The following is a 24,988-nucleotide window of genomic DNA, read 5'->3' on the forward strand; positions in this document are numbered from 1 at the left end:
CCCAAGATCGTCACCCTCAGTATGAAGATCACGTATTACTCCCAATGGCAGCAGTCCCCACGTACAAGATGATCCTCGGCGACACCTCCACGGAATGCCAAGTCGCCGGTGAAGCACAGATCCTCCAAGAAGGAGATCTTGGCCCTACGAGACTTCAAGAGAGGCCATAGTTTAGAAACAAACACACTGAGAGGAGGGCAAGCCCGGAGAGAGAAAGAGGGTTCGGGAGCACTCTGCTTCTAATTCTAAAACGCTGCTACTACTAGTGCTGAAGTAAGTCCTTGATTACGGAATCGGGCACGTCCGCAACTAGTTCAGACTCATTTGCTTTAGCTAGCTCAACTGCCACTTAAAAGGTCAATCGTCTGGTTATGTCATCAGCAGTGTTTGGGAAGTTGAATAAAAAGGTGGATGGATGTGGATGCAACATAGATTTATTATGTCAAAGTCGAATATTAAATCGAAATCAATTTATTGCATGGGATCTTCTCTTGAAAAGTAACAAATTTATTTTTCAAGATGCAGTCACTGCTAAGTGAAAAAAATATGACGAAAATGGCTACCTTCTCAAAGCTCGACCAAAAGGCTCGAGTGTATCCGGACTCGACCGTAAACTCGCTCTACCACTAGTTTCTAGTACTATTACTACAACTACTACTACATGAGATATTCTCCCTACGAAGTTGGTATGGAGCGAGTGAGTGGTGTTCCTGTGTGCCCGTCGCTGAACCTAGGGTATGTAGGATCTCCCTGTGGCTTGAGGAACTGGTGATGGTTCTTGGTAGTCGGTAGTTGGTACATCTAAAGGGCAGTGGTTGTAGTAGTCACCATCCGCACGTCTCTAATGTAGGTTTCCCTTGGAGTCTGGTTCTGCTGCCTCTGTGAGCCGTACAGTCCCTCAGTCAAATAACAGGACCTGCCTTAAGAGATATAGCTCTTTAGCGGAACAAGTGAAACAAGTGAACCGAGTGTGTATCTCATATTTGTGTGCAATTTCATGTGTCCCTTGTCAAAACAGTCAAGATATGCCCACAAGGAAGTGAGTCATTCTCGGGGTGTCCGTCCACGCCACAACGCATCTTGTGCATCTTCTCAGTCTGTGGGGCGACAAAGTCGGCTTTGCTAGATCGATAGCAAGGCAAACCGGTGTCATTGATCGGTTGGTAAAACAATAGAACAACTATCACTTGTGGTGCTTGTCGTGTGTATTTGCACATCTTGTCCCTACAGTGAGCATTAATTCCACCGGATTGCTCGGGATATGCTATGGAAGAAGTGAAATGACCACGGATTCTGACAACGGATGATTGACCACATCGTATTTGGTGAGAGCTCATCTTCATCTTTCGCCAGCATCAGCTGGATGGATCGTGTATGTAGGATTGCTTGTGGAGAGTAGCTTCTTTCTACCTTGGATAAACAACTTAGATACAGTACAGCTATTAGATCGGGCCTTGGATAAGAAGTTCGGAGGCGAAGTGAAACTCGGCTCGTTATCGCACATATTTCTCAAACATCGGTTAGAAATGCCAACCTAGTAAGTACGACGTACCTGCTAGTACGTATGCAATGCGGTTCGTTCATCTGTTAAGGGATAGATCAGAGACGGGTTGTGATTCAATTGCTCTGAACAATCTTACCCACCAGATAGGAGAACATCGGCGTTGACTTCCTTTGTCACTTTGTCATCCAGCCGGCTGTTGAGCAGGTTAAATAAGTACTTTCTGCATCAGAGACTTTTCAACAAGTTGGTTGCCGCCGCTTAAGTCCAGACAAAATTGCAGATTACGAGCCCCTCTTAGCGTTGCGACAAATGCTTAATTACGAGTCTACTAAGAATTGAGAACATAATCTCAAAGTAACAATATGACACTAATTCGCAGGGGTGGGTAGTCAACAGTCAATTGTTAGCCGGTAATTGCCGTTTAAGACACCATCAAAGTTAGTACAGGTGTATTTTTTTGGCATACGAGGTATTACATTTAGATACCAACGATTACGAGGTTCTGCAATTGTGTATTATTTTTTGTTAACGCATCTTTTGATGACTTCTTACAGAAAATATAATTCAAAGTCAAAATCAGTACAAATACAAAGAAAGTGTAAACAAATTGAACATAGGATAGGATAAATGCAGTAAAACAGCTTTGCTCCATAATTGATTTATTCGTGTTAATAGGCAATAATATCGAAACTAAACTTGAAAGTCAGAATCAGCACACGGACTTCAAGAGGAAATGTTTAACACCGTTAACACTTAATTTATTCCTTTCCGATTGCCGATCTCATCTTAACAAGTTCAGCTTGTCGTTCAAGATGACCACTTAGGGTAATTCGTGGTCACCAAGCCTGAACTTAATACCCAGGTATTATGCATGTGGTAGTTTTATTGGCCATAGACTGACTTCACAATTACAATGCCATTGAGCAGCAAATTAGTAGCCCTTGTGTGCTCACCATCAAAGCTCAATAAGTTAAATAGCAAAGCTCGCATAAAGCGATAAATGTATCACAAATTGTGGATTTTATTCAGTGGACAACATCTACAGCAGAAAACGTCGATGTCTTTTCCTTTGAAACGTCGCCTCATTACGATTCGATTGATTTGTTTGATTGATGTGCCTTTTTCCTCTTGAATGTAAAATTGAATAGAATGATTCTCCATCGAAGGCTCATCGGTTAGGACCTTTTAGAACTTCTTTTGCGCTAACAACGTCGATTTGGTCAATGAGCCGACAATTAGTTTTGACGTGGGAACAACATCCCTCACTGATCTTTCTCCAATTTCTCTCAGAAATGTGCCTCAAAAAAAAGAAAAAAAAAGATCCAATTCATCCGGATTTTCTCATGTTCGCTCCATCCACATTTTTGCTCGGTTCATCTTCTTTCGACGTTGGGCACAAATCGTCCTTGTCTAAATCAGAACGCGAGATGATCAGGACATTGAGAAATTTTAAACTGTGACATCCACGACGTAGACTGATTTCCTGTCATTTTTGTGCCAACAAGATTCTACTCGTCACACGGAACGACACACAAAGACATTTTCCATGCTTGTGTATGATTACGTGCGGTGTGTGGAATTTCGAATGACAAGCTTGAGAGTGCTTTCGTATGTACTCTAGGCCGATAAGCACGGAGTTTGGGTGTTTTTCCCCCACATCATGGGGCCGTTCCTCACAGATGACAGTTCGATTCAAGTCCATTAATGTGGCGGCCTACTTACTCTCGTTTGCTTGCTCAGTCCTACATTTTGAGCACATAGGTACCCTCACACTAAGATTGCAAAATAACCTCGAGAAATTCCTCGACTCAAAAGGGTGGTGACTGCAAATGGGAAAATGGGAAAACCTAAGTACTTGGGCCCTTGTTGATTAGTGGTCACGGAGAGTCGAATGTGAGATCGTCAGGTTGATGAATGGAATCGGTCTCGATTCAAATGAGTCAAGCAAGCACTTTAGCTCAAACTCTTGTTCAGTCAATAGGTTAAACCTACAATTCGAACGTTTCTTGCGGAGAGAAGTAGGGCATCAATCACGGGTTTGTCTTGTTTGATGGCACATCCCTCTTGCAAGCATGAAAAGTTTCACTAATTGCCAAGAACGTGTTGTGTAGAAAAAGTGTCGTCCAAGGAAGATTGATGGAGTTTTAATCAAGCTGAAAGGACCTCCAAAAACCACCATGGACTCCCTGCCCATGATAAGGTGCGATCTGATGTTATTTTCTATTTTGGCACGCATCTTTTAAGAAAACTCGTTTCCAGGCATGCTAGTAGTAGTAGTAGTGACCTCGCTTGTCTTGGGAATGCAAGACATGCATGTGATGAATTAGGGACAAGTTTTGGCTTGTTAATCCAGACTTTAACACCGACAATGTTTGTTTAATAAAAGAGATAAAACAGTAATTGACTACAAATACCCAGCTTCTACTAATTTTGACCAAGGAGGGTTCTAACTTCAAACTGATCCATGTAATAAACAAGTAGTGCTCTTTCAAAAAAAAAGATCTGGACTAGTGACATTTGCAGTGTTGCCAAAGAAAAGCAATTATTCCTTTCAAATCACGCAACCTACGCGGTTTCAATGTGTTTTCTGTCAAAACCATGATTGAAGAGTGTTTTCATTCAAATATTCAAGCGCTTGAACAAGCATTTACGAGCGTTCCAACCAATAAGTAGTTGACGTATTCAAAATGAATGGGATGGGACGTAGGATTGGGATGTTACAAAATGCATCAACGAACGTCCATTTCAAGGCAAGAAGGTAGTAGTACTAGTAATAGTAGTTGTTGTAGTAGTAGTAGTAGTAGCCAGTCACCTTAGGAAACACCCACTCGCTTGCCATTTCAGAACCATTTTTGCCCCCTTTAATCAATTCAGTGACGATGCTAACCTAACCACCACATGGACACAAAGAAGAGTGCCAAGGAGGCAAGGAGAAGCCTCGAACAAGCTGTAATTAATGAATTCAATAGGAGCACAAGAAACCATGATTTTCCATTTTCCATGCCAACCAAATCTTCCCGAGCCACACATCTGGCTTTCAGGTACATCATCATAGTGAAAGGATCTAAGGATTGATACTCAGTTGCTGTATGCAATAGCAATCCGACCAATCGAACTAGAATCATCAGAAACCCAAGTCACGAACTCAGGCTAACTTTAGGCCAAGGAGACGTATCTTTTTTTTTGCAGACAGCAATGACACACGTGTCTCTCTTGATTTTTAGGATGATTCAAAGCTCTTGATGACTGTCCCGGAGGCGATGGCCGATGTGATCAACGGCAATCTGGATCATCACAATACCAAACCATTGGGATACACGACAACACCCAACGGAAAAATGGCCGTCAGTAAAAGCGACCGAATTCATTCCAGTTCAACTTCGCCTGGGTCTGCCTCAGGTAAGATTAACCTCGGGGAACTTGTTCACAAGGAAACCTTCCAATAGGACCAAATAAGGAGGGAAGAAAACTTGTCTCTCGAGCAGACTTTTCTCCACTCCTCCATACTTGGATCGAAAAAGAGGAACATACTTTTATCCATGTCGCCACCAGGACCTCTGAAAGATTGGACTTGGCCAAGACCTCTCAAAAATGGACCTGTGTTAATATGGACTTTAAGTTTGAACTGGAATAGGGGTTTATTTTGTTTTTGAAACGATTTTTCATGGGCGTTCATTTTTTTTATTTTTTTGAAATAATTGACATTTAGCTGTTTCTTTTGAAGTCCATATATGCATTTTTCCATTGCCAAATCATGGTAATCAAATCCTAATTTCAAGATTCCTCTAAAGTGTGTATAATAGGTCTTTCAGGAAACATTTTTTGGGGGGCCTACTTCGAGTCCTGGTTGAAAAAAAAAATAGTTTTACTTACAAACTTTAGACTTGAATAAAGGACTATTTGCGACATTGTTTACGGAGAGAATGAGGGTTCTTTTATGTGGTGTCATCAACATGGAAAGAAAAGTCAGAGAATAGCTTTTAAAGTTTTGCAATAAGAAAGATGATACTCTCATTCATGAAGTTCTAGTTGTGTTGCCTAAATTTGACTCAAACGAATAGAAAGTCGCCAAGTTGGTGAGTTGGTTTCCCCGCATTTTCGGAGCAATATTGTGCAGAATGCAAGTGGATGGCATGTATTTTGGGAAGAGTAATTGGAGGAAATTGGAGTTGCTCCACTTTTTTTCGAGACCACCACAAAATGCCTGGGAGTTTCTTTCTGTCGCTCTTTAAAGAGCCTAACCTCATCAGAAAATGATTCGTTATTTTGGTTGGGATTCCGTGTTCCACCTCCGCCATATAATGAAGATCCCCTCTCCAAGTGTGTTCCAAGTAGATCTTGAGAGAGCATGGAACGACAACTGAAGAACACATTCCACTGAGACCCTTGATTGGTTTTTGATAACAGAGTCCTGGGCACAACCCACGCACTGGTTTACTGCACTATGACAGCCTTGGAGTCGAAATCAATGTCTTGGCGATTCCAAATTGTTCCCTGATTGTTGGAACCACCTAGCATTTATGGAAATCCACATCTCCATGCTCGCGTAATGCCTCTTCTCCTTGAATGACCTCATTTCCAATTTGGTTCCACGGCACGCGGAAGTTATCGCATTGCAGTTTGCTCCACATTTGTTGGCTTCGCCTTGATGAGATCTCCTCCAAGAATCTTGGACATGGCGGATTGCGCAGAAAATGGCGGCATTCACAAAAATGTGTCCCATAAATCGTGTAGGCGTCGTTGTTCCAAGACAATCAGCTCACATTTCCCTCGAATTCCAGGCCGATCGTCCACCTCCAGTTTGCACACAGTGGGAACGAATCAGATGAATGGCTCGAATTCCTCACAACAGAGGAAGAAAGTGTCCATTAACGAGCATCCAGTCACCTTCGCAAGTTCCAATCGGTCGCCCAGAGAACTCTCCGCCAAATTGGCAGCCTCCACCAACAATTTGACGAATGCAAGTGTGCCTGCCAACAGTTTGGCCAATTCCAACCATCGTACAAGTCTTCTTCACATTTCCGGTGAGTTGTCCCACACATGGCAGGATCAAATTGGACCATGGAAATAACGACATGTCCCTCCTGTAGCTGAGAAACGGGCCCGAAAGGTCCGATTCTTCATCAACAATGACAAGTTCTTCAAGGGCGCCACGATCGCCGTCAGTTGCGAAAAGTTCCGGACGTTCGATAAACTCCTGGAACACCTCACACGGATCATGTGCAACCAGGTGACATTACCCAATGGAGTCAGGTTCATCTTTGCCTTGGATGGCAAGGCTGTTCAGCAAGTGGAAGGCCTGCTGCATGAAGAGAATTACGTTTGCTCCAGTCTGGCCCAGTTCAAGAAGATCGATTACCTCAAGATCGCTCAACAGGACGATCACCAATGGAATAGGATCAAACGGGAGGACTATTACTTGGGTGAGGCGGTTGACACGTGTTCCGTTCCATGAGCATATGGCATGATTTCCACTTTCTTTTACACCCTAGGCAATGGCAAATCAACCCATAATGCCCTGAAAAGAGATGCCTACAAGCAGTCAGGCCATTCCAAAAGTTTCGGTCTGACCAAGTCTGCGCATCACGAAAGCTCCTCCACGGTCAGTGAGGTCAGGTTCCAGATGAAGCCCAAGATAATTGCGGTCCTAAGAGGGGGAATGAAACCTCGGCGAGCCTTTCGGGTCTTGCTCAATCACAGAAACACCAAGTCGTTCGAGACTATTTTGGGTGACCTGACAGCTCTCGTCAAACTTGACTCGGGAGCCGTCCGGAAGGTTTTTGCATTGGATGGAAAACCTGTCATTGGTGTGGCTGACTTTGTTGAGCCTGAGGTGTTCATCGTGTATGGATCGGACAAGTGTCAAAACGAGGATTTCGAATTGGACATTGTCGAATTTAGGTGAGGACGAATTGATATATAAAACCATATCGAACAATTGTTGGTTTTATTGCTTTTTTGTAAATCTAGCACACTTACTTGCCTAAAAACATTACAAGCACTATAATTGTCAAAAATCTAATTAATGAAAATTCAGAGCACGCCGCTTCTAAAATATGAAATGATCTTTTAAACCGGTACTTCGTTTTATGAGATATAAGAAAATTTTCATTGTTTTTAGCTCAAAAAAGTCTCGGTTGTATCTTAACTTCAGTTGCCAACGAGTTAACACCGATTTCGATTATCACAAAAGTAAAAAAAAATGTTGATTTTTCTTGCATAATCCCAACCTAGCTCAAAATGTTTTATAACCTGGCTCAAAACCCTCCCAAAGTAAAAGTTTTTAGTAAATCATTTCAGAACCATTAAAAGTAAACTTATTTATGCATTCGCATGAAGTCAAACGACAATACACACAAGAGGCAACCTTATAGATCTGCGTTTTTCATGAAGACTTAGTTAAAATTGGTTAAAAACTACTTCTTTAAGGCTTCATTGACTTTTGTTAGATTTGTTTGTAATGACTGTTGAACGTGCGTTTTTTCCTCCCTCAATTTTTATCGACTCCGAAAAATGTCCCCACATACATGATGATAACTTTGGCCGGAAGCAAGGTTGATAGAAAAACAGGGGTTAATATACCTTACCACAAGCCAATGGGATTGACGCTCTTTTTATCGTCAATTAGAATGCTTACTTTACTTTAGATTTCAAAACTTGTTCAGGGATTTTGAAACATAACTATCGAAGACGCACACACTCTTTGGGCGAGGGTAAAATCGTTCCCTAAGATTTGATTCAGCGCCTCCTTCGAAACTTGCAAATGGCATGACAAATCTGATGGCAGAAATACTTCAAAAGTTGTCGAACAGTATACCATGCCGAATACCCAACGACATTAATAAGACAGGCGGCTCTTTATGGTGTTTTAGCCCATCTTTTTAAATCTATTACCCTCGGACTCTGATTTTACAACCCCACGTGAACAAATTTCTATGTCAGGATGTAGGTAAACTTTAGTTTTGACCAAGGTGCATGACGATGATGTTGATCAAAGTGTGGATAGAAATTGATTATCAATTAAGACTTCACTGAATACAAAAGTCACATAGACGACGGCTAATTAAGAGTTTTTTGAAGCATCAGTTCGGCACAAGTTCGGTCATTCAAATCTTGATTGATCATTATCGTACCATACCGGACAGACTCATCCGTTGCATGTACAGTATAAAAGTATTGTAATCTTCTTGATTCAAAGCACCACAAACACCTGATCTCCATACCAAATGAACCCATCTTGAGCTAGTGTTGATACCATGTTGCAGGAATATTCAATCTATCATCAAGAGCCCCAATTTGGATGCCCAGTACGAGAAGTTCGCCTCGGCTTCGAGTCAGAATGCTAGCCCGAAGACTTCTCGCAAGAAGTTCCTCTCCTCGAGACATCCGGTGAATCGGAGTGCGGGCAAGAGTCGGAAGTCCTCGAAATCCCGGGATTCGCCCCGATCCAATGGCGACAGTAGTCAGTACACCCTCGGGCACGCCTCCAGTGCGCAGCAGTATCCCAATGAGGTGGCCTCCAAGTACCTCGTGGGCGATATCATCGGTGATGGGAACTTTGCTGTGGTACGGAAGTGCATGAGCAAGAAGACCAAGGTCGAGTATGCCTTGAAGATCATCGAGAAGTCCAAATGCCAGGGCAAAGAGCACATGATCGAGTCAGAAATCGAGATCCTCAACGCTGTCTCGCACTCGTATATCATTCAATTGATTGAGGTCTTTGACACTCCGGAAGAGAAGTATCTCGTGACCGAATATGTCAAAGGTGGCGATCTATTTGATGCCATTGCCATGGATACGAAATATTCTGAAGAGGTTTCCAGAGGGATGGTTCGGTAAGCATCTTAATTGAACATCAATTGTCATCTTTGGAAAGGATGGAAAAAAGTAATATCCCATCAATATTCCGATTAAGAATTTAAAAACTCTTTTGTTTCAATTCACTTTGACAAAAATAGGCTGTCTTTTATGTGTTCCTGGATGAACGAAGTGAAGAAAGGAGTTGTCTTTGTCAAAACATTGTGATATACGTAAAGCAAGAGACTCATTAGACAAACGTTAATCTTATTCAGTGGAAGATACTTCTTGCAAATGCCAGATTTTCATTGCGAAATCATCACTTTCTTTTAACAAGGCATGCTGCTCTTGACCGAGTGTTCTAGAGTCTTCTAGATAGAAACGCTTTGTAGTCGTTAAAAGCAATTTCTCCTTTTCTTTTCACAGGGACTTGACCTCAGCTTTAAAGTACTTGCATGACAAGATGATCGTTCATCGCGATATCAAACCCGAGAATCTCCTGGTGGTGGACTTGCCACAACAAGGCATGAAATCCCTCAAGCTCGGTGACTTTGGACTTGCTCAAGTGGTGACCGAGCCGCTTTTCACCGTCTGTGGCACGCCCACTTATGTGGCTCCCGAGATCCTGGCCGAAACTGGCTATGGAGTCAAAGTAGATGTCTGGGCCACGGGCGTGATTATGTACATCCTTCTGGTTGGATTTCCCCCATTTTCATCCAGGACCAACAACCAAGAGGAGCTTTTCGACCAGATCCTCTCCGGATTGTTCGAGTTCAACTCTCCGGATTGGGATGACATCAGTTATCGCGCCAAGGAACTTATCTCGTGGATGCTTCAAGTGGATCCACTTCAACGTTATTCCGCTTTTGAGATTTTGGAGCATCCCTGGACCAAGGGGGCTCAGAAAGAGGAATGATGATAATGATGATGATGCCGTTGTTGCGGAACGATACTGATGATGGTGTTGGAAGATGCTGAGTGATGACGCTTTCTTTCTCTTTCATTACCGCGATGCTGATGCCTCCAAATTCATCATGGTGCCTTTAGATGCTAATGATACAGATTAGCCTTGATCATGTTCGTTTTGGTCTCTCCTCTTCATTATCATTATTATTATTATTATTATCTCTTTCTCTTCTCCTCGATTGTATTATTTACTCAGGACAATGATTTCGCCTCTGTTACATTCTTGTACCTCTTTTCTTCTGTGAATTCATAGAGAGAGAAAAGGAGAGTGATTATGTTGGGTCAAGTGAACCCACACACGCCCACACAAATTTAAGCAACACACTTTATATACCAATTATTATTCCCGCTCCACTTACATCGCTACGAAGACTTCAATAGAGGAATCGTCACTTTTTTCGTTTTAGCAAAAGTGATCGTTAAATTTTCGAAATACACTATGATTTATGCTAGAGAACAGCGTTTCATGTCTGATCTTTGACCCATGTCTAATGTCAAAGGCGATTGCCAATCATCATCATCATCATCATCCTCGCCATCGTTAGTATATCCTCCGTTCTCCCGGTTCACTTCGGTCGAGTTCACGGTAATCTATGGAGGATGACAAAGGGAAAGACCAGCATAATATAAAATCCCCGCTTGAATGGGATGAGGATGAGGAAACACATTAGGACACTTTCACTCTTCATGCCTTGAAGTCTAAGTTTACAGCAGTCATAAAATGGCTTGTTTGAATAGAGCTTCAAACCAAGCGCATACAGGGTAAGCCACATGTAGGCCTTCTCAGAAACATCCGTCTTCACCTTCCTTAATGGGGAAATTTGAGCAAATATACTGTTAGAGGTGATAACTACAGGTATATTAAATCTTCTTCAAATGGTAATCTTTAAGAGTCTCTCCTAGAACGCCAGAGTGAATTAACGTTATGTGCACGTAGTATGACTTTTCTCTTCGATCATTTTTCTTCGCCAGACACGTAATTTGCAGCCATGGTCTTGAGAAAATAGCCTCTAGGGAAACTTCCTCCAAGTATGTTTTTTGTTACTAGAGAATGTGGGCTGAAAAAGCCGACTGCACTTCGTGATTTACTTGTAACCCTGTACTACAAGATGATCAAAGCTCTGTGCTTGTTCACGATTGTATCATCAAAGAGCGTGAAACAAGAATAATTTCCCAAACTTTCAACAGCGGTTGCACTCGTATTGTTCTTTTCCTGGCGGCTTTTTCAGTGTTGATTCACTTGGAAGGATCTCTGGAATCCTGCCCGAATCAACCTTCCCCCTCCTCATCAAATTTTCGACCAACCTGGAGGAGGTTGACTCAAGAAAGTGGCAAAGTCTGTCTTTACTCAGTGAGCATAGGAGCACAAACAGCCTCCAGATCAAATCTAGACATCCAACGGAAAGGATCTCTTGGACTTTAATTTAATTTGACGTCGAGTGCCAACCATGTAACACATTTCTTTTGTTAGTTGATCCTCGCCGGGTGAGTTGAAAACTAGTGAGCGTCTTGAAGAGAAAACGTCTCCCATTAAAATGCCGTTTCTGTCTTGATTAATTGGCTAAAATGTCACGTTTGTGGTTGTGGGCCCTCCTTGGTGGTGTATGGCCATTGTGCCATGCCTACGATGTTACACCCATTGAGGTTCTCGTGTCCCAAGCCTTAGAGGCAAAAATGTTTGAATTCACCAAGATGTTGGGACAAGGAGTCCTCGTCAAATTGGATCGGAATCATAACGACACTTTAGTGCTGGTCAAGCACCAGGGAAAGAATGTGCTCTCAAAGTTCCTTTACAATGAAGCCCAGGGCTTGAGGCGGTATACCAACCCTCAAGAGCTATTAGCACAGAGTCTGGCCTTGAAGGAGAAATATCAAAGCAATTCAACTACTCCAACCACAGTCAAACCTGAGGCTCACGTGGAACAGCCTCTGGTTAGTTCCGGTCACGCCAACGCCAAGGAGAAACTGGAGTGGTTGTGGGAAAGAGAAAATCCCGGGATTGTTCAGGGTGACGCAACAACGCCAAGGCCCAGTTTTGAAAATGCCGCACAACTTTTGGAACGGAGAAGACCTTACGTGCCTTTACGCCGGGTCATTGAAAGTGGCGGCTATTTTCCTCCCAGGAATCGGCACTCTCGATCCGTGTCGGACAGGGATTCAAGAGATTTGATTTATGAGCGCATGAAGATGAGGACCGGCAATTTCAAGTCCCAAACTCATGATATGGATGAACCCGTTGGTGGTGGGATCCTGGAGAAAAGACTCTTCAATATGGGAGAAGCGACGGATCTATTGAACTCCACGGAGTTGGATCAAGATTTGGCGGAGAGCCGCGAAAATGGAAGACCGTCTTCGCCTGCCGCGGCAGCCATGATGCAACTTTTAATGAGTATGAAATCAGAAACCAGAGGTGAGAAAGCTTACTGTTTAAAAAGAAATGAGGACATATTGCATGAACCGTTTTGACAATGGCATTCCATAGATAATTCCGATAATTTGGCAGTCGCACGACACTCAAAGGCTATCGACAGGCAAAATGTGCCTTATAATTTTTATGACCTAAAACAGGTTTATTTGCATATCAAGCATATCTTATGTCTTTATGCACATTTTTATGCAAATTTTGGCTTTAGGCAAAGGCCAAAAATTCTCCGTTTTTTGCGACAAATAGAGACAGCAGCTGGATTCTTGGATGATCAGCTTACCCCTCTCCTCTCAACGGCGAGACGACTAATCTTAGTAAGATTTTGGCAAATGAGAGTTTAATCTGAGCCAGATTTCAATTTGCCAATCAGATCCATCGTGATCCTCATGGGTTTTGTCAGGTAGAGAACTGGAAAAGATGGATTCGAGTATTTTTCTCAAAGCTGGATATGGTGTGAGACGAGAGGTGAGGTGATGACGGTATTCAAGAATTCAGCTGGTGAAGGGCTGAAAAGGCAACGCAAAAAAGACAAGGCAAAAATCTTCTCACCAGATACAGTGGGGTGGGCACAAATCGCGCCGTCGGAAGTTCACTTCTTATGGATGTGTTTTGTGCAGTTTCCTAGTGAAAGAGAGGTTTCCGTTTTGAATCTTGAATCTCCTCCCCCAAACTTTCAAGGCTAACAGTTCTCATAAAAAAAGAAGCAAATCGACGCTGAAAAATGAAATTGCCAATTAGAAAAATTGGATAATGTGATGGCTGGCTTCATTTGCCGGCAAGGCTGAAAGTTTCACCAAAAATCAATGGACTTCTGACCATACAGGACTGTAAACAATTTGTTACTGTGATTACCAATACACATGTCTGATGAACTTTTCTCAATTTTGGGCGAGTTAGGTTAAAGGGCATATGTTATTGCACATTTTAGTTTTCAGCCCATGCTTTTTGTACGTTTTGACAAGCCTTTATGTTCATTTGATGTCATGGAATGAACATCTTTTTGAATATATTGTCTGTTTTTAGTTGTCAATCCTCTTTCGCCTAAAATTACATCATTTTTTCGTTTGGCACCAGGTTTGTCAAAAGTCCATCCTAATGAGGCTTTAGATTCTGAATTGGCATGATCAAATACATTTTTGAAGGGGAGAAGCATTTTGAAAGTTGTTTATTGCGATGACTTTTATATCCTTATGGTCACAGAAATAATACACATTATGGAAATGGTGAAGGAATTCGCTGCAACCATTGCAGGTGCAATCTTTAGTTGGTATAACATGGTATTCCTTCTTACTACATGTTAGGTAGTGGTCGCTATCTAAAACTTAGCTCGTAATCACCCGTCTATTATATCGAACATTCAAAAGAAGGCTCCAAATCATTCGGCTTCGCCAGAACGTAGTCGGAATAGTTGAGATGGTATTGGGGATTTCGGCGGGAGGGAAATCATCAAACAAGGGGAGCCGCAAACCCTCAAAACCCTACCCTAGTTTAATGGAGCCAATTCGGCCATTCGGCCAGGCACGATATTTTTGAGCCATATTTGTAAGGGGTAAGTCTGAGTTAGGTGGTGTGTGATGGAGTTATTGGATGCAAATGATAAGCCCAAGTACCGTTTTAGGTATTTGGAGAATACAGAGTCCATCGTATGATATACGGACTTTGCAACGAGTCCTGTGATCCAAACCGGCAATCCATATTCATAAGATGGTCAAGATGTAGGTTTGAAAGACGACCAATACTAGAGCAAATGGGAGGTCGCGCTGATCTTCAAGCATGGGAAAAGGAACCCAATCTTTTCCCTGGCTGTTACATTCAAGTGTCATAAGTGGGCTGAGAGGGATAGTTGAGATGAAAATATCATTCCCAGATAATTGAATCGTTCACTCTTTCGAGTTCAACTTCCCTGAAGGCGATCGAGCAAGCCGGAAGTCTGCCCTTGTGGAAGACCAACATTTTTGATTTTTCACCATTAACCTGAAGGTCGTTCAACCCACAGTAATCCTGCAAATCTCTCACGGCCTTTTGGGAGTCTTATGTCGAATGTGCCACGAAGCAAAGATCATCAGCGTACATCAAACATCGCACGGCTTTTTTGCTTTGCCACACCACCCCATCATGATTCAGGGAGGATGGAAGATTTTGCTGATGAAAAGATTAAAGAGCAAAGGGGAGCATGGATCTCCCTGAAGAACGCCATTGGTGAAAAAGCTATTTGAAAGCCGAGTGCCTGACTTCACAACAAGTTTAGTGTTCTAAACAAACAGTGAAGGAGACGCACATAGGCGCGCTAGCGGGACCTCTACTTGTAGAAGTCGACTCCAAAGTTTTTGTCGATTGATGAGGTCAGAGGCCTTTTTAAAGTCTGTGAAAGGCACGTAAGTTCTCAGCTTTTGGGTCAGCCTTTCTGCAGCCACTTCCCTCAAAATTGTTGTTGCTCCGACCGCACCTTTTCTTTTGCTAAAGCCAAACTGGAAATCGGGCAGAATGTCACGAAGTTCCACATATTCCGACAAACGCACCTGTAAGATACTCGTGAACATTTTCATGAACGGGTCTTGGATGGCAATTGATCTGAAGTTGTGTGGGTCTGAATGCTTTTTGCCACCTTAAAGCTATTGGGCCACAAGAGCTAAGTATCTTCGTTCTTTGATATTGCATGTTCCATCACGATAATGGCTGAAAGTGAAGCTCTATCATAGAAAACCTAAAAGAAATTACTAATAAAAATTGAAAACGGAACCCTTTTTCTTTCTTGAGAATTTGAATCTTGATCGATTGTGATCGATGTTTTTAAAGCATCAAAGATACTCGACACAAACGGTCCTCAATCACTGAATGCATAATTTACCCCTCGATTTAGCATTATCGTACAGATATTACTTTCTGAAACTATTTCAGAAATGCAGTGTTGTGATGACATCCAGTTGGTTTCTACAGGAGGAGTCTTGGAGTGTCACCCTTATGCAATGGGTCGTTACCGCAAAATTGGATCTTGTGGCGGAAGATCCTTTTATCAGCACAATAATAACACGGATATTTTTCTTTACTATGCTTGCGGTGCGTGGTACGTTGGCATGGAGGTAATTTCCAATTTCAATGTCTAATATCATTACATGTTATGGAAGACTCTAAAACGGTACACAAGAAACCATTGTAATCACACGTTCGTACAACTTATGCTTGAATTGTACTTATTCTGTTGTTGACGCGTGTAATCAGAATTCACTAATGTTCCCTAGGTTGGGTCTTGCGGGGGTTGGATCTTGGCTAAATCTGTGGAGCTTTGTTCCACTGCCGAGCATCAAGATCCATGGAAATTTTACAACAACGGCCAACTAGAACACGATCCCTCGTTTCACGCTATGGAACTTTGCCAGTTTTACGATGACTTCAGGCCATTACCTTCACCGCAGGTTTTATTTGGGCACAGGGATGAGCTGTAACAAAAACTAACGAATTCCTTCCATCTTAGACACCGATAACCCAGGGCTTTCCTGTTCAACATCAATTTCCCAATAGTTTCGGCCAAATCAATCAACCACAACCAAGCAATAATGATCGCCATGACATGTACCAGCCCAATGACTCGTGGCAAAAACTGTCCGAGAAATTGAAACAAGAAACCATTAAACACGAACATTACCATTACCATGTCGACGTAAAAGACGACGAGGCTGGGCAAAAAGGGTATAAGCCGATTGTGAATGGTTACCACAACCAACAACAATCTCAAACTTCTTGGACCAACAATCAGAGGTATCAGAGCTCAAAGCCCACATCTTCCAATCCTATGCCTCCACCACGTGTTCCATCGGCTGGATTGGACATGAACTCAATGCTCAACTTGCAAAATAACCAACTCTTGAACGACTTCATTAAGAAGCAGGAACTGTATCAACAAGGTCAATCTAGCCCGAAACCTAATAGCTTCTCTCCCTCCGGACAAGCTTCAACGCCGATATCCATCAATGGTGAGGAAATTCAGAGCCCTAACCAACAATCGATCATGATCAACAACTTTCACGTGCCAACCCAAGGCCCATCAAAGACTTCGGCCCGACCTTATCTAGTGGAACCAATGAACGCTTACAATCCTCCCAGCACAACGCCTCTGAGGCCATCCTCGGCGACAGACTCACATACCCAAATGGTGAGCTACATTGTGAAGAAGAAGAAAGCCCCCATGGAAGTCAAGATTTCGTCGGATGCCATCTTGCTCTCACATCATGGACGAGACCAAGAAAACCTTAAGCAATCCAATGGCTATCAACGACCTTCGAACCCGGTTTACACACGCATTGGCTATCAAGGTAGATCGAGAGATTCTGACATTGAAGATGCATCGTCATCCGAAAGCGATCCGATTTCTGAAAGTTGACGGTGTTTGTGTATTCCGAGGCGAATAAATAAACTAAATAGAAAATGCTTTCGCGAGTTCAGTTACTCGATCAGGGGACTTTCTCTGAACATTTTGAACTTCTGCATGAGTTGCAACTCGTCTTGGGCGGATCCGATGATTTGGAAGTGTTTGACGTCGATCGCCATGCGATGTGGCAGGTTTTCTTTGGTGGCAAAATAGAGGTACATTTGATGTCTCTTGGCATCTTGATCCGAATGGTTCGTTTTGTGACTGGCAGTGTCGTCACTGCTGTCATCCTCTTTCACAAACCCTTCCACATGGAAGTCGCGACTGAGTTTGTACTCATTCCCTCTGGCATTGAAGTTCAGCATGTTGAGCTTTGCAATTAGAAGTGGTTTGGGAATGTCGTAGAATGAGCTATTGATTACTTCAATCTTGGACTGGAGATCGTCGCACATCAGAGCGTAGTAGCAAGAGTCAAAGTGGCACTGGAACAAGGTTAATTCCTGATTGATCTCTGAGCTTGAAGTACTCTCAGGCTCTGCACACTTGACAAATAATCCTAAGGAGCATTGCTTGGCACTGCAATCACGTAGAATACAGTGGTTCATCTCCTTGAATTGATTAGAGATTTGGAATCCAATCCGGAGACCAATGATTTCTGTGGACGAGATGTTGACGTTCAGATTTTCGGAGAGAACCACTCCTTGGCCAAGAGCCAAAGCTCGTGGAACCTCGGCGCCCGTTTCAATCAGATTCATGTCGATATCGACTCGTTTAAGGGAATGGAGAGAGAACCCGATGGAGTCCAAGTGGGAGCAATATATCATGTTACCCAGGAGCTGGAATTAGGAACGTTTTTTGTTTCATTTCGTTTGATTGAAAAATTAAAGTTCAAAAGAGTAGTAGGTTGCCTTACCTGAGTTGTTCCTCCAGTCATGGAAAAGGCATGGGAAGGACAGTCTTGATCGTACTTGATGAGATCAAACTGACAGCCAGTCATTGTGCCAACAAGGTTGCTTTCGTGGTGAACAATTATCTTCAAACCATCCTGGAGGTCATAAAACACGGAGTCTGCCACGGTGATGATAGCCGATGTCTTTTCCTCTGGGGTGATAACAGTTATAAAACTATATAACTCGTTTACACAGCACGAGTCAATCGATATTCTCGGCCTCGGACCCTGGAAGATTATTTTTGCTTTAAAAAAGTTTCCATCTTCAATCAATGCTGAATCAAAAATCAAATCTTACCTGGAAACAAAGCATTCGTTTGCAATTGCCCAATCCGTCGAATATGCAATGCCTGAATTTCACCGTGGTCTCTGTAGCAAAGTTCGGACTGATCACGTACATGCACGTGTTCACAGGACTTTCAATGACACAATCTTCGAGAACCGTGACACCGTCCATAAAGTACACATCCTCATTGGAATCAATGTCCAATCCCACTTCCAATTTCAACCGTTTGAGCAAAACAGCAGATGATCCCCATTTGACAATCGATCCGGAGATGATGCATTTGCTTGCTGAGCAACCAATCAAACACACTGCCTTCCTGATTTCAAAGGGGACCTTCTTCTCTGGGTTCTCCATCTGATTCGGATCCATTGCCCCATTGGTGTAAGTTCCTTCTTCCAAGAAGATGGTGTCTCCATTCTTGGCTATCCTCAATGCCGTCACCAGGTCGTTCAAGATGAACTGACCTTGCTCAAAGCCCTTTTCCCGGTGTTGACTGACTACGATATTGGCTTTGGCTCGATCTTCAGGCACACCTTTCAAGTCTCCTCCTTTCTCATAGCTCTCGATGAGCTGCTCAAAAAAGTTCTGACGGACACTATATATGGACCGTTCCAAGGCCACAGTGCTTTTTAACTGGCAAAAGTTCCGGATGGCCACGGAGCACTTGTCAATGGCGCGGTGATGGTTTCCCAAGGCAATTTCAGCTTCTCCCATCCAAATCTGCAGAAGTGAGTAGCTTTCACTATGATAGGATGCAAAATATCCGGCCACGTCTCTGGCAGAGTGAACGGTCATCCAAGTCAAGAGAGCGTGGGAATAAATCGAAGCCCGTTCGTAATCCTTGGCCAAGAGAAGGCTTTCGATTTGTTTCATCTTCAGGTTGAGGTAAACGAGATTGAAGGGCACTTTCTTCCCTTCAAACTCTTCACTGTAATGGTCGGAGAGCTCGGCCAAGGGTCTGGCCTCGCAAGCAAATATGGCGTCGCAAAAAGACGAATAAGCATCCACATACTTGTTATCCCTGTAAAACCGATCGCCATCCAAGAACTTGTCTCGAACTTGGAACGGCTCTTGACGATATTTCAAATAAGAAGTTCGATGTTCCAACGACGTTTCTCGCCGTCGGAACTCAAACTCGTCCACCGTCTCCCCGGACATTGGCACACGTTCCACAGACTCCACCAAGTGATCAAAGAACTGAATCACCTGCTGCTCATGAACGCGTGCCAATGAGGTTCTGACCTCGGCCATGGTGTCTGTACCATTCATGAGCCTAGATATGGCTTCAGTCATATCCTGGACCTCGCAGGTGCCCAGCAGGGCATTGTCATCTAAACCATGTGGAAATTGGAGCTGTAGCTCGGCTTTTTCATCCGTGCTTAGTTCCTTCATCCCTATAATGGTGTTTACCCAGTCTAGAAAAAATAAGAGAAGAAAAGCCGCTTTGAATGGAGCGTTCTGCTGAAGATAATTAAATCCATCGCTGGCTGCTCCCCCAACCTTGAAGATGACTGGTGCCATTCCTGCTTTTCATCCTCTCTTCTGACTGCCCAATGTCCCGTTCGTCCATGATGGCCTTTGTCATGGTTTCCCTCTGGTTCCTTGTTCCAATGCCTTTTCTTTCCTTCTCTCCGCCACACATAGACTTTATACCATATATATGTATTCCAAGATGTAGCAATGGTTTCTGAAGAGGACTCCTGATGATGACAGGCCAGGCGATGAGATGATGAGGGAATTGTTGTGCGGGCTCTTTGGTTGCAAATTGCCACAAATGGAATTTGTCCACAATTCAATTTTCGCCACAATTGGAACTGAGTGAGAAAGACCTAGCAACTAGGAACTGGAAACTCAAGACAGACAAGCAGGAACACGACGAGCTACAGAAAGAGAGGAGAGCAGGAGGAGCGAGAGTGGAAACAAACTTGACGAGAAAGAGAGTGGAAAGAAAGATCAAGATGGAACATGGACCCAACAACGACTGGAGAACTAGGTGGCAATGAGGATGATCAAGAAGATGAGGAGGATGCGATATGACGTGCTGTACTGTCCCACTCAGACCTCGAAAAGCTTTCTAGCCTTGTCTCACTCCTGCTCACTTGCTCACTTGCCTAGAGAAAAAAGAGAGAGGGAAGAGTGGAACACAGATTGGTCGGGATTTGGTCCTCTTGTGGAAAAATTCAGTCAACCCTCGATTTCCCAGGAAGTGAAACACAAAGAAAGAAGTCGGCGATAGTACCAGGGTCACTCAGAATGTGATTCTTATTCCCTGTCTACTGTCTATCGGCACTAGTCTCTCACATATCTGTAAATCCTTACCAACCAAATGGTTGATTCAGTTCCACTTCATCCCAGTGTCTATCACGAAGATTGTAGATGAGTATGGCTTCATCAATGAACCGAGCCTGTAATGCTGTTGCCTCTTCAAACCAGAACTACTCAGTAACCCTGACGCAGGGCGCAGTCAAAAGTTGTAGCTGGAGATCAACGATAAACGTTATTCTCCACCGATTAGTTGGCGGTGCTCATTTTTTAGTTTGTGGCAAAATGTTAAAAGGTTTAGATAGAGACTTTGAGGGTTATTGATATCGTGTTAGGTTAGGTTGGGTTAGGCTAGGTAAGGTTAGATTAGGTTTGATTAAGTCAGGTTAAGATTTAAAAAAGTAGCACCGCCAACTAATCGGTGGAGAATAACGTTTACCGAGATGAACTCTTTATTTCATCTACTTGTTTGGGGAATACTACTTTATACAACACGATATTTTCAAATCTTTATTTATCTTGAAAGTAAGCCAAGGAATAAATGAGGAATTAGGAATTGTGTCTTGATAACTTGTGAATGACCCAAGTCTTAACGGACTTTTCGCATTGGTTAGTTTTTCTCGGTACAACGATGAAAACAATCACGTAACCTAGATCAACTTTGGCATGACTCTTCAAAGCCCAGTGGGCATTATCATTAATTTAATGGAAATACGATGACACTTAAGATTCCATTTGTCTGAGGGAAAGGAAAAAAAACATGAGGTTCCCATTTGAAATAGATTCAAATACAAGTGGGGCCATAATATGAAAAAAGTCCGTCCATTATGAATTCAGATCTAAAAGTTTTTTTCATCTCGAACAGCGGGGAATTGCTCTAACAGTCGTCCTGGGAAAGAAAATTAACAACGCTAAAACCGTAACCATTCAAAACATACTCAGATCATCAGTCAAGGTTGATTAATATGAAAACACCAGTTATTCCATACAAAACATAAGGGTAGTTGAACATTTTAACATAACCAGTTCTCGAAATGCCCGTATCTCTATTCGAACTTAATTGAACCATTTATCAGCGGCTCTACGATAATAATTTGCCGATTGGTCAACAACATCCATACATCATAACCACCTCTACAACGCCAACAAGTGGGAAGATGCGAATGCATTCCGGTTCATGCCCGAGTAATTCGCCTACACAATTAAGAAAAACTACCTCTTCAGCACGATAACTCCATATTTTGATACGTAGAATGAATGCATTGTACATATAAGCGTAGATTATTTTGCCTTTAATGAATACGCCTCTCAAGAAATGAGCAATGGAGGGAAAGACAATGAAGGGCCAAATGTCAAGATTGGGCCCAACCAAACTCTCTTTCCCTCCTTGAATGGAGTTGGTTGGGTTCATTCCACCCAGCAATCTCTGTAGCTTGTACTTGCCTGAATTCGTCACTTCCTTCCCGGGAAGTAAGTTTCTCCCTCGACTTGATAAAAAAGATTCGGCGTTGAATTTGAGGTGGGCTTGAGTTTCCGCTGCCACACGAAGAGAAATTTCATTTGAATGTGAAATAAAATTGCATGCTTGCAAATGGCGCAGGATGAACAACTTGGATGGGTAGGAGGTACATTTCATTTTTCGAAACCGCAGAATAACCATCAACCAAGCGTATTTTTCCATCAATCGGAGAATGATGAAGAAACACTCGATGGTGAAAAACGAACGAACACTCACTCAACCATCAATTCAAGCAAAACAATTTCCTTAAGGAGCAAGATGGCATTGCCAAAGATACATCCCACTTTTGCAACCACACTGTTTTTTTCCTCAATGTCTTATAGTCACAGATTTATTATATGGATCCCAAGGATGATAGCAATACTATATTGATAATTTTGAACTGACAAAAGACCCACCTGTTCAATCTGGAGCATCCTCAAATATGCAAAAATCAAGATTTCCTTTATCCCATTGTATCAGTAAAAGGTATTCTATTATACACCTCTTCATATCTCTCATGTACTACACTAAAACTAAACTCATCATTGTTATTAGAGTTATGATATCGCTTAGTCACATTTACATTCATGTATTTCCTTTCTTATAAGGTACTCCCTCACATAACTCGCATTTATGACGAAATCTTTGATCGCGATAAAGGGTTGAACATTCTGTTGGTATTGATAACCTAATATAAGTTAAATCAGGCCAATGAAAGTCGACTTTTCACACATCATCTTTCTAAATAAACACAAACTCCAAAAACAAGGTAAATCCAAGTAACCCACGCAATACCAAATATCAATTAAGCACCATCAGGACTTAATGGTCCAATGTTTTCCCCTCCACAATCAATTTGCCGTCCCGAAAACTTGGGCCATGTCCCAGCCTTGTCAATGCCATCATCCCCTTTATCATCCTCAGGTCCATTTCCTTCTCCTTCGTTGAGCTCCAGGACAATTGACAATGACTGGAAGGGTGTGCGCTTTGAAAGAGGTGAAATTTGCTTGGGAAAACCAGGATTGATCCTTGGATTCCTAGGTCTACTTTCTCATCAAGACGCTCGGAAGAATGCCATGTTCAGAATGGTTTCATTGGAGTAGATTGGGCTCGATTGCATTTCTTGGAGTCATTGACATTCATGATAAATTACGACTCAACCGAGGAGTAATGGGATCAACCAGTTGAAGTCGACAGTGTAGAGATTGTGTGGTTTGAGCTTGCCGGAGAAGGTCTTGCCCATCACTCTTTGAGACACTAATATCGCTAGAATAAGGAGTGGGATGTTCACAAATCAACCCAGACTCCTTCGAAGGCCCACTCGCAACTCACAAACTTGCGCCCCGAAAAGTGTCTTTGAAAGAGGCTTTTTCCCAACTTAGGCACCCCTTAACGAATCAATGAAAAACGCACCTGAAGCGTACAGTGTGTGAGTGGGTTATAATTGATGGATTGCATTCACGATATGAGATAAAGAAGATTTTATAGCGAGTGAATCGAGGAGAAACAGTATTCATGATAATATTTATATTATGTAATATATATAATATTATCATAATAACGATAATATGATAGCCTCTAACATAAATATGAGCGAAAATGATCTGGAAAGTGCTGTCCTATATTTCTTTACATATCAGAATGTTGCATAAATGTATCATAACACCTTATCAGGTAAGAGCAAGCGCATGAAAAAAAGAGCATGTCGATGAATAAATTTTACGCATTTAGTCACATTTCTTTCACGGCTGTTTCAATAAAACAATCTTCTGTTGACCTAATGAACGCTTCCGGAAATGTAATCTACTTGCATTGCTATAACATCTTATTCACCAACGTATCTTCGTTAGTAAATCTGGCAAGCTCTTGATTTCAGGTTTGATCTAAGGCCGACTCAAAATCTACCAACCAATCTACATTTTCCTCAAAATAATGAGAGGGCAACAAATCAATCAATACTACGTTCCTACATTGTCAAGTGTTGAAATTATGACAAAAGTAAAACCATCAATGACCAGTGTAAGAATTCGGTATCTGTACTGATTCGAAGCGTATCAGTTACACATGGCATGCCCCTAAAGACAAAACACTCTCGCTTTCAAAAAAAAAAGAAGACGTAATGAAGAGACCGAAAAGAAGAGAGAGGACGATGAAGAAGGAGCCAAAGAAGACGCAGAAAAGAAGCTGGAACCTTTTGCATTTTTCATTGTGGTTTGAACTTAAACGGGAGTGGGGAAAATGGCTTGAGTGAGTGATTCAAACAAGATTTGGCCTGTTAATGAGCTCGACGTTTGATGTTCGCATTTGAGGGTACCATAAAAAGGTAAGCCCAATTGACACACAACACCTCGTCATTCTAAACGAGCGTGTTATCTCAAACTAAAACAATTGTAAATTAGTGTAAATTTGTTTTGACTAGTTGAGAGAATTTCCCATTAGCAGTTATGTCTATAGCGTTATTAAAGTGACCTGCTGCATTAGAAATATAAAAAGACCCCCAGCTTGCTATTTCAAAACTTCAGATTCATATTTTATTGCCTTGTGGTTACTTTAGTATTTTGAGTATAAGAGCCTGGGCTCGAGTCTTTCATTAGATTGTTGAGAAACAGTCCAAGTTCGAGTTCTTTAAAGGTCTCAATCCCAATCCCAAATGGTTGTATACAGTATGTTGTTCCATTTATTATTAGATGAATCTGTGCTTCATTTTCCTGCACTGTATTGATCAAATTAGTCATGAACTCAAAGGGGCCGATTTTTGTTTTGTTTTTAATACTAATGCAAAAAAGTCTTTATTTATACACTTGAAAGATGCAATATTCAATTCTACTTTCGAAAATAAATTGCGCAAGTTTTTTTAATGGTTGATAGTTGTCCATTTTAAAGGAATCGGACCTTGTTTCCTTCGAGTTAAAATGTAATTAAAAGTATTGCT

At 42.2% G+C, this 24,988-nt stretch overlaps 3 protein-coding genes across 8 annotated transcripts; 2 read left to right on the forward strand and 1 right to left on the reverse strand.

The window, feature by feature from the left end:
• The first annotated feature begins 252 nt into the window (after positions 1-252).
• LOC131878726 (serine/threonine-protein kinase DCLK1-like) lies at positions 253-10,724 on the forward strand. 4 transcript variants are annotated; one of them, XM_059224829.1, is made up of 8 exons: positions 3,656-4,262; positions 4,349-4,545; positions 4,729-4,903; positions 6,286-6,528; positions 6,595-6,927; positions 6,997-7,405; positions 8,770-9,339; positions 9,728-10,724. In XM_059224829.1, the coding sequence occupies exons 3-8, from the start codon at positions 4,747-4,749 to the stop codon at positions 10,215-10,217; spliced, it is 2,202 nt and encodes a 733-aa protein (XP_059080812.1). In that variant the 5' UTR covers positions 3,656-4,262; positions 4,349-4,545; positions 4,729-4,746; the 3' UTR covers positions 10,218-10,724. The 4 variants fall into 4 exon arrangements, with proteins under 4 accessions (XP_059080814.1, XP_059080813.1, XP_059080811.1 ...); XM_059224831.1 differs by lacking the exons at positions 3,656-4,262; positions 4,349-4,545 and adding an exon at positions 253-273; XM_059224830.1 differs by lacking the exons at positions 3,656-4,262; positions 4,349-4,545 and adding an exon at positions 711-735.
• Positions 10,725-11,519: 795 nt separating this feature from the next.
• On the forward strand, positions 11,520-17,119 carry LOC131878727 (uncharacterized). Of its 2 annotated transcripts, none has more exons than XM_059224833.1 (4): positions 11,520-12,677; positions 15,630-15,772; positions 15,932-16,105; positions 16,165-17,119. In XM_059224833.1, the coding sequence occupies exons 1-4, from the start codon at positions 11,834-11,836 to the stop codon at positions 17,068-17,070; spliced, it is 2,067 nt and encodes a 688-aa protein (XP_059080816.1). In that variant the 5' UTR covers positions 11,520-11,833; the 3' UTR covers positions 17,071-17,119. The 2 variants fall into 2 exon arrangements, with proteins under 2 accessions (XP_059080816.1, XP_059080815.1); XM_059224832.1 differs by having other exon boundaries at positions 11,528-12,677; positions 15,591-15,772.
• On the reverse strand, positions 17,067-20,623 carry LOC131878725 (uncharacterized). Of its 2 annotated transcripts, none has more exons than XM_059224826.1 (4): positions 19,794-20,623; positions 18,306-19,708; positions 17,972-18,235; positions 17,067-17,894 (listed from the first exon to the last, which is right to left on the reverse strand). In XM_059224826.1, the coding sequence occupies exons 1-4, from the start codon at positions 19,933-19,935 to the stop codon at positions 17,133-17,135; spliced, it is 2,571 nt and encodes an 856-aa protein (XP_059080809.1). In that variant the 5' UTR covers positions 19,936-20,623; the 3' UTR covers positions 17,067-17,132. The 2 variants fall into 2 exon arrangements, with proteins under 2 accessions (XP_059080809.1, XP_059080810.1); XM_059224827.1 differs by having other exon boundaries at positions 20,405-20,425.
• Positions 20,624-24,988: the final 4,365 nt, after the last annotated feature.

The sequence above is a fragment of the Tigriopus californicus genome, chromosome 4, assembly GCF_007210705.1.
Source record: "Tigriopus californicus strain San Diego chromosome 4, Tcal_SD_v2.1, whole genome shotgun sequence".
NCBI classification, from domain to species: domain Eukaryota; kingdom Metazoa; phylum Arthropoda; class Copepoda; order Harpacticoida; family Harpacticidae; genus Tigriopus; species Tigriopus californicus.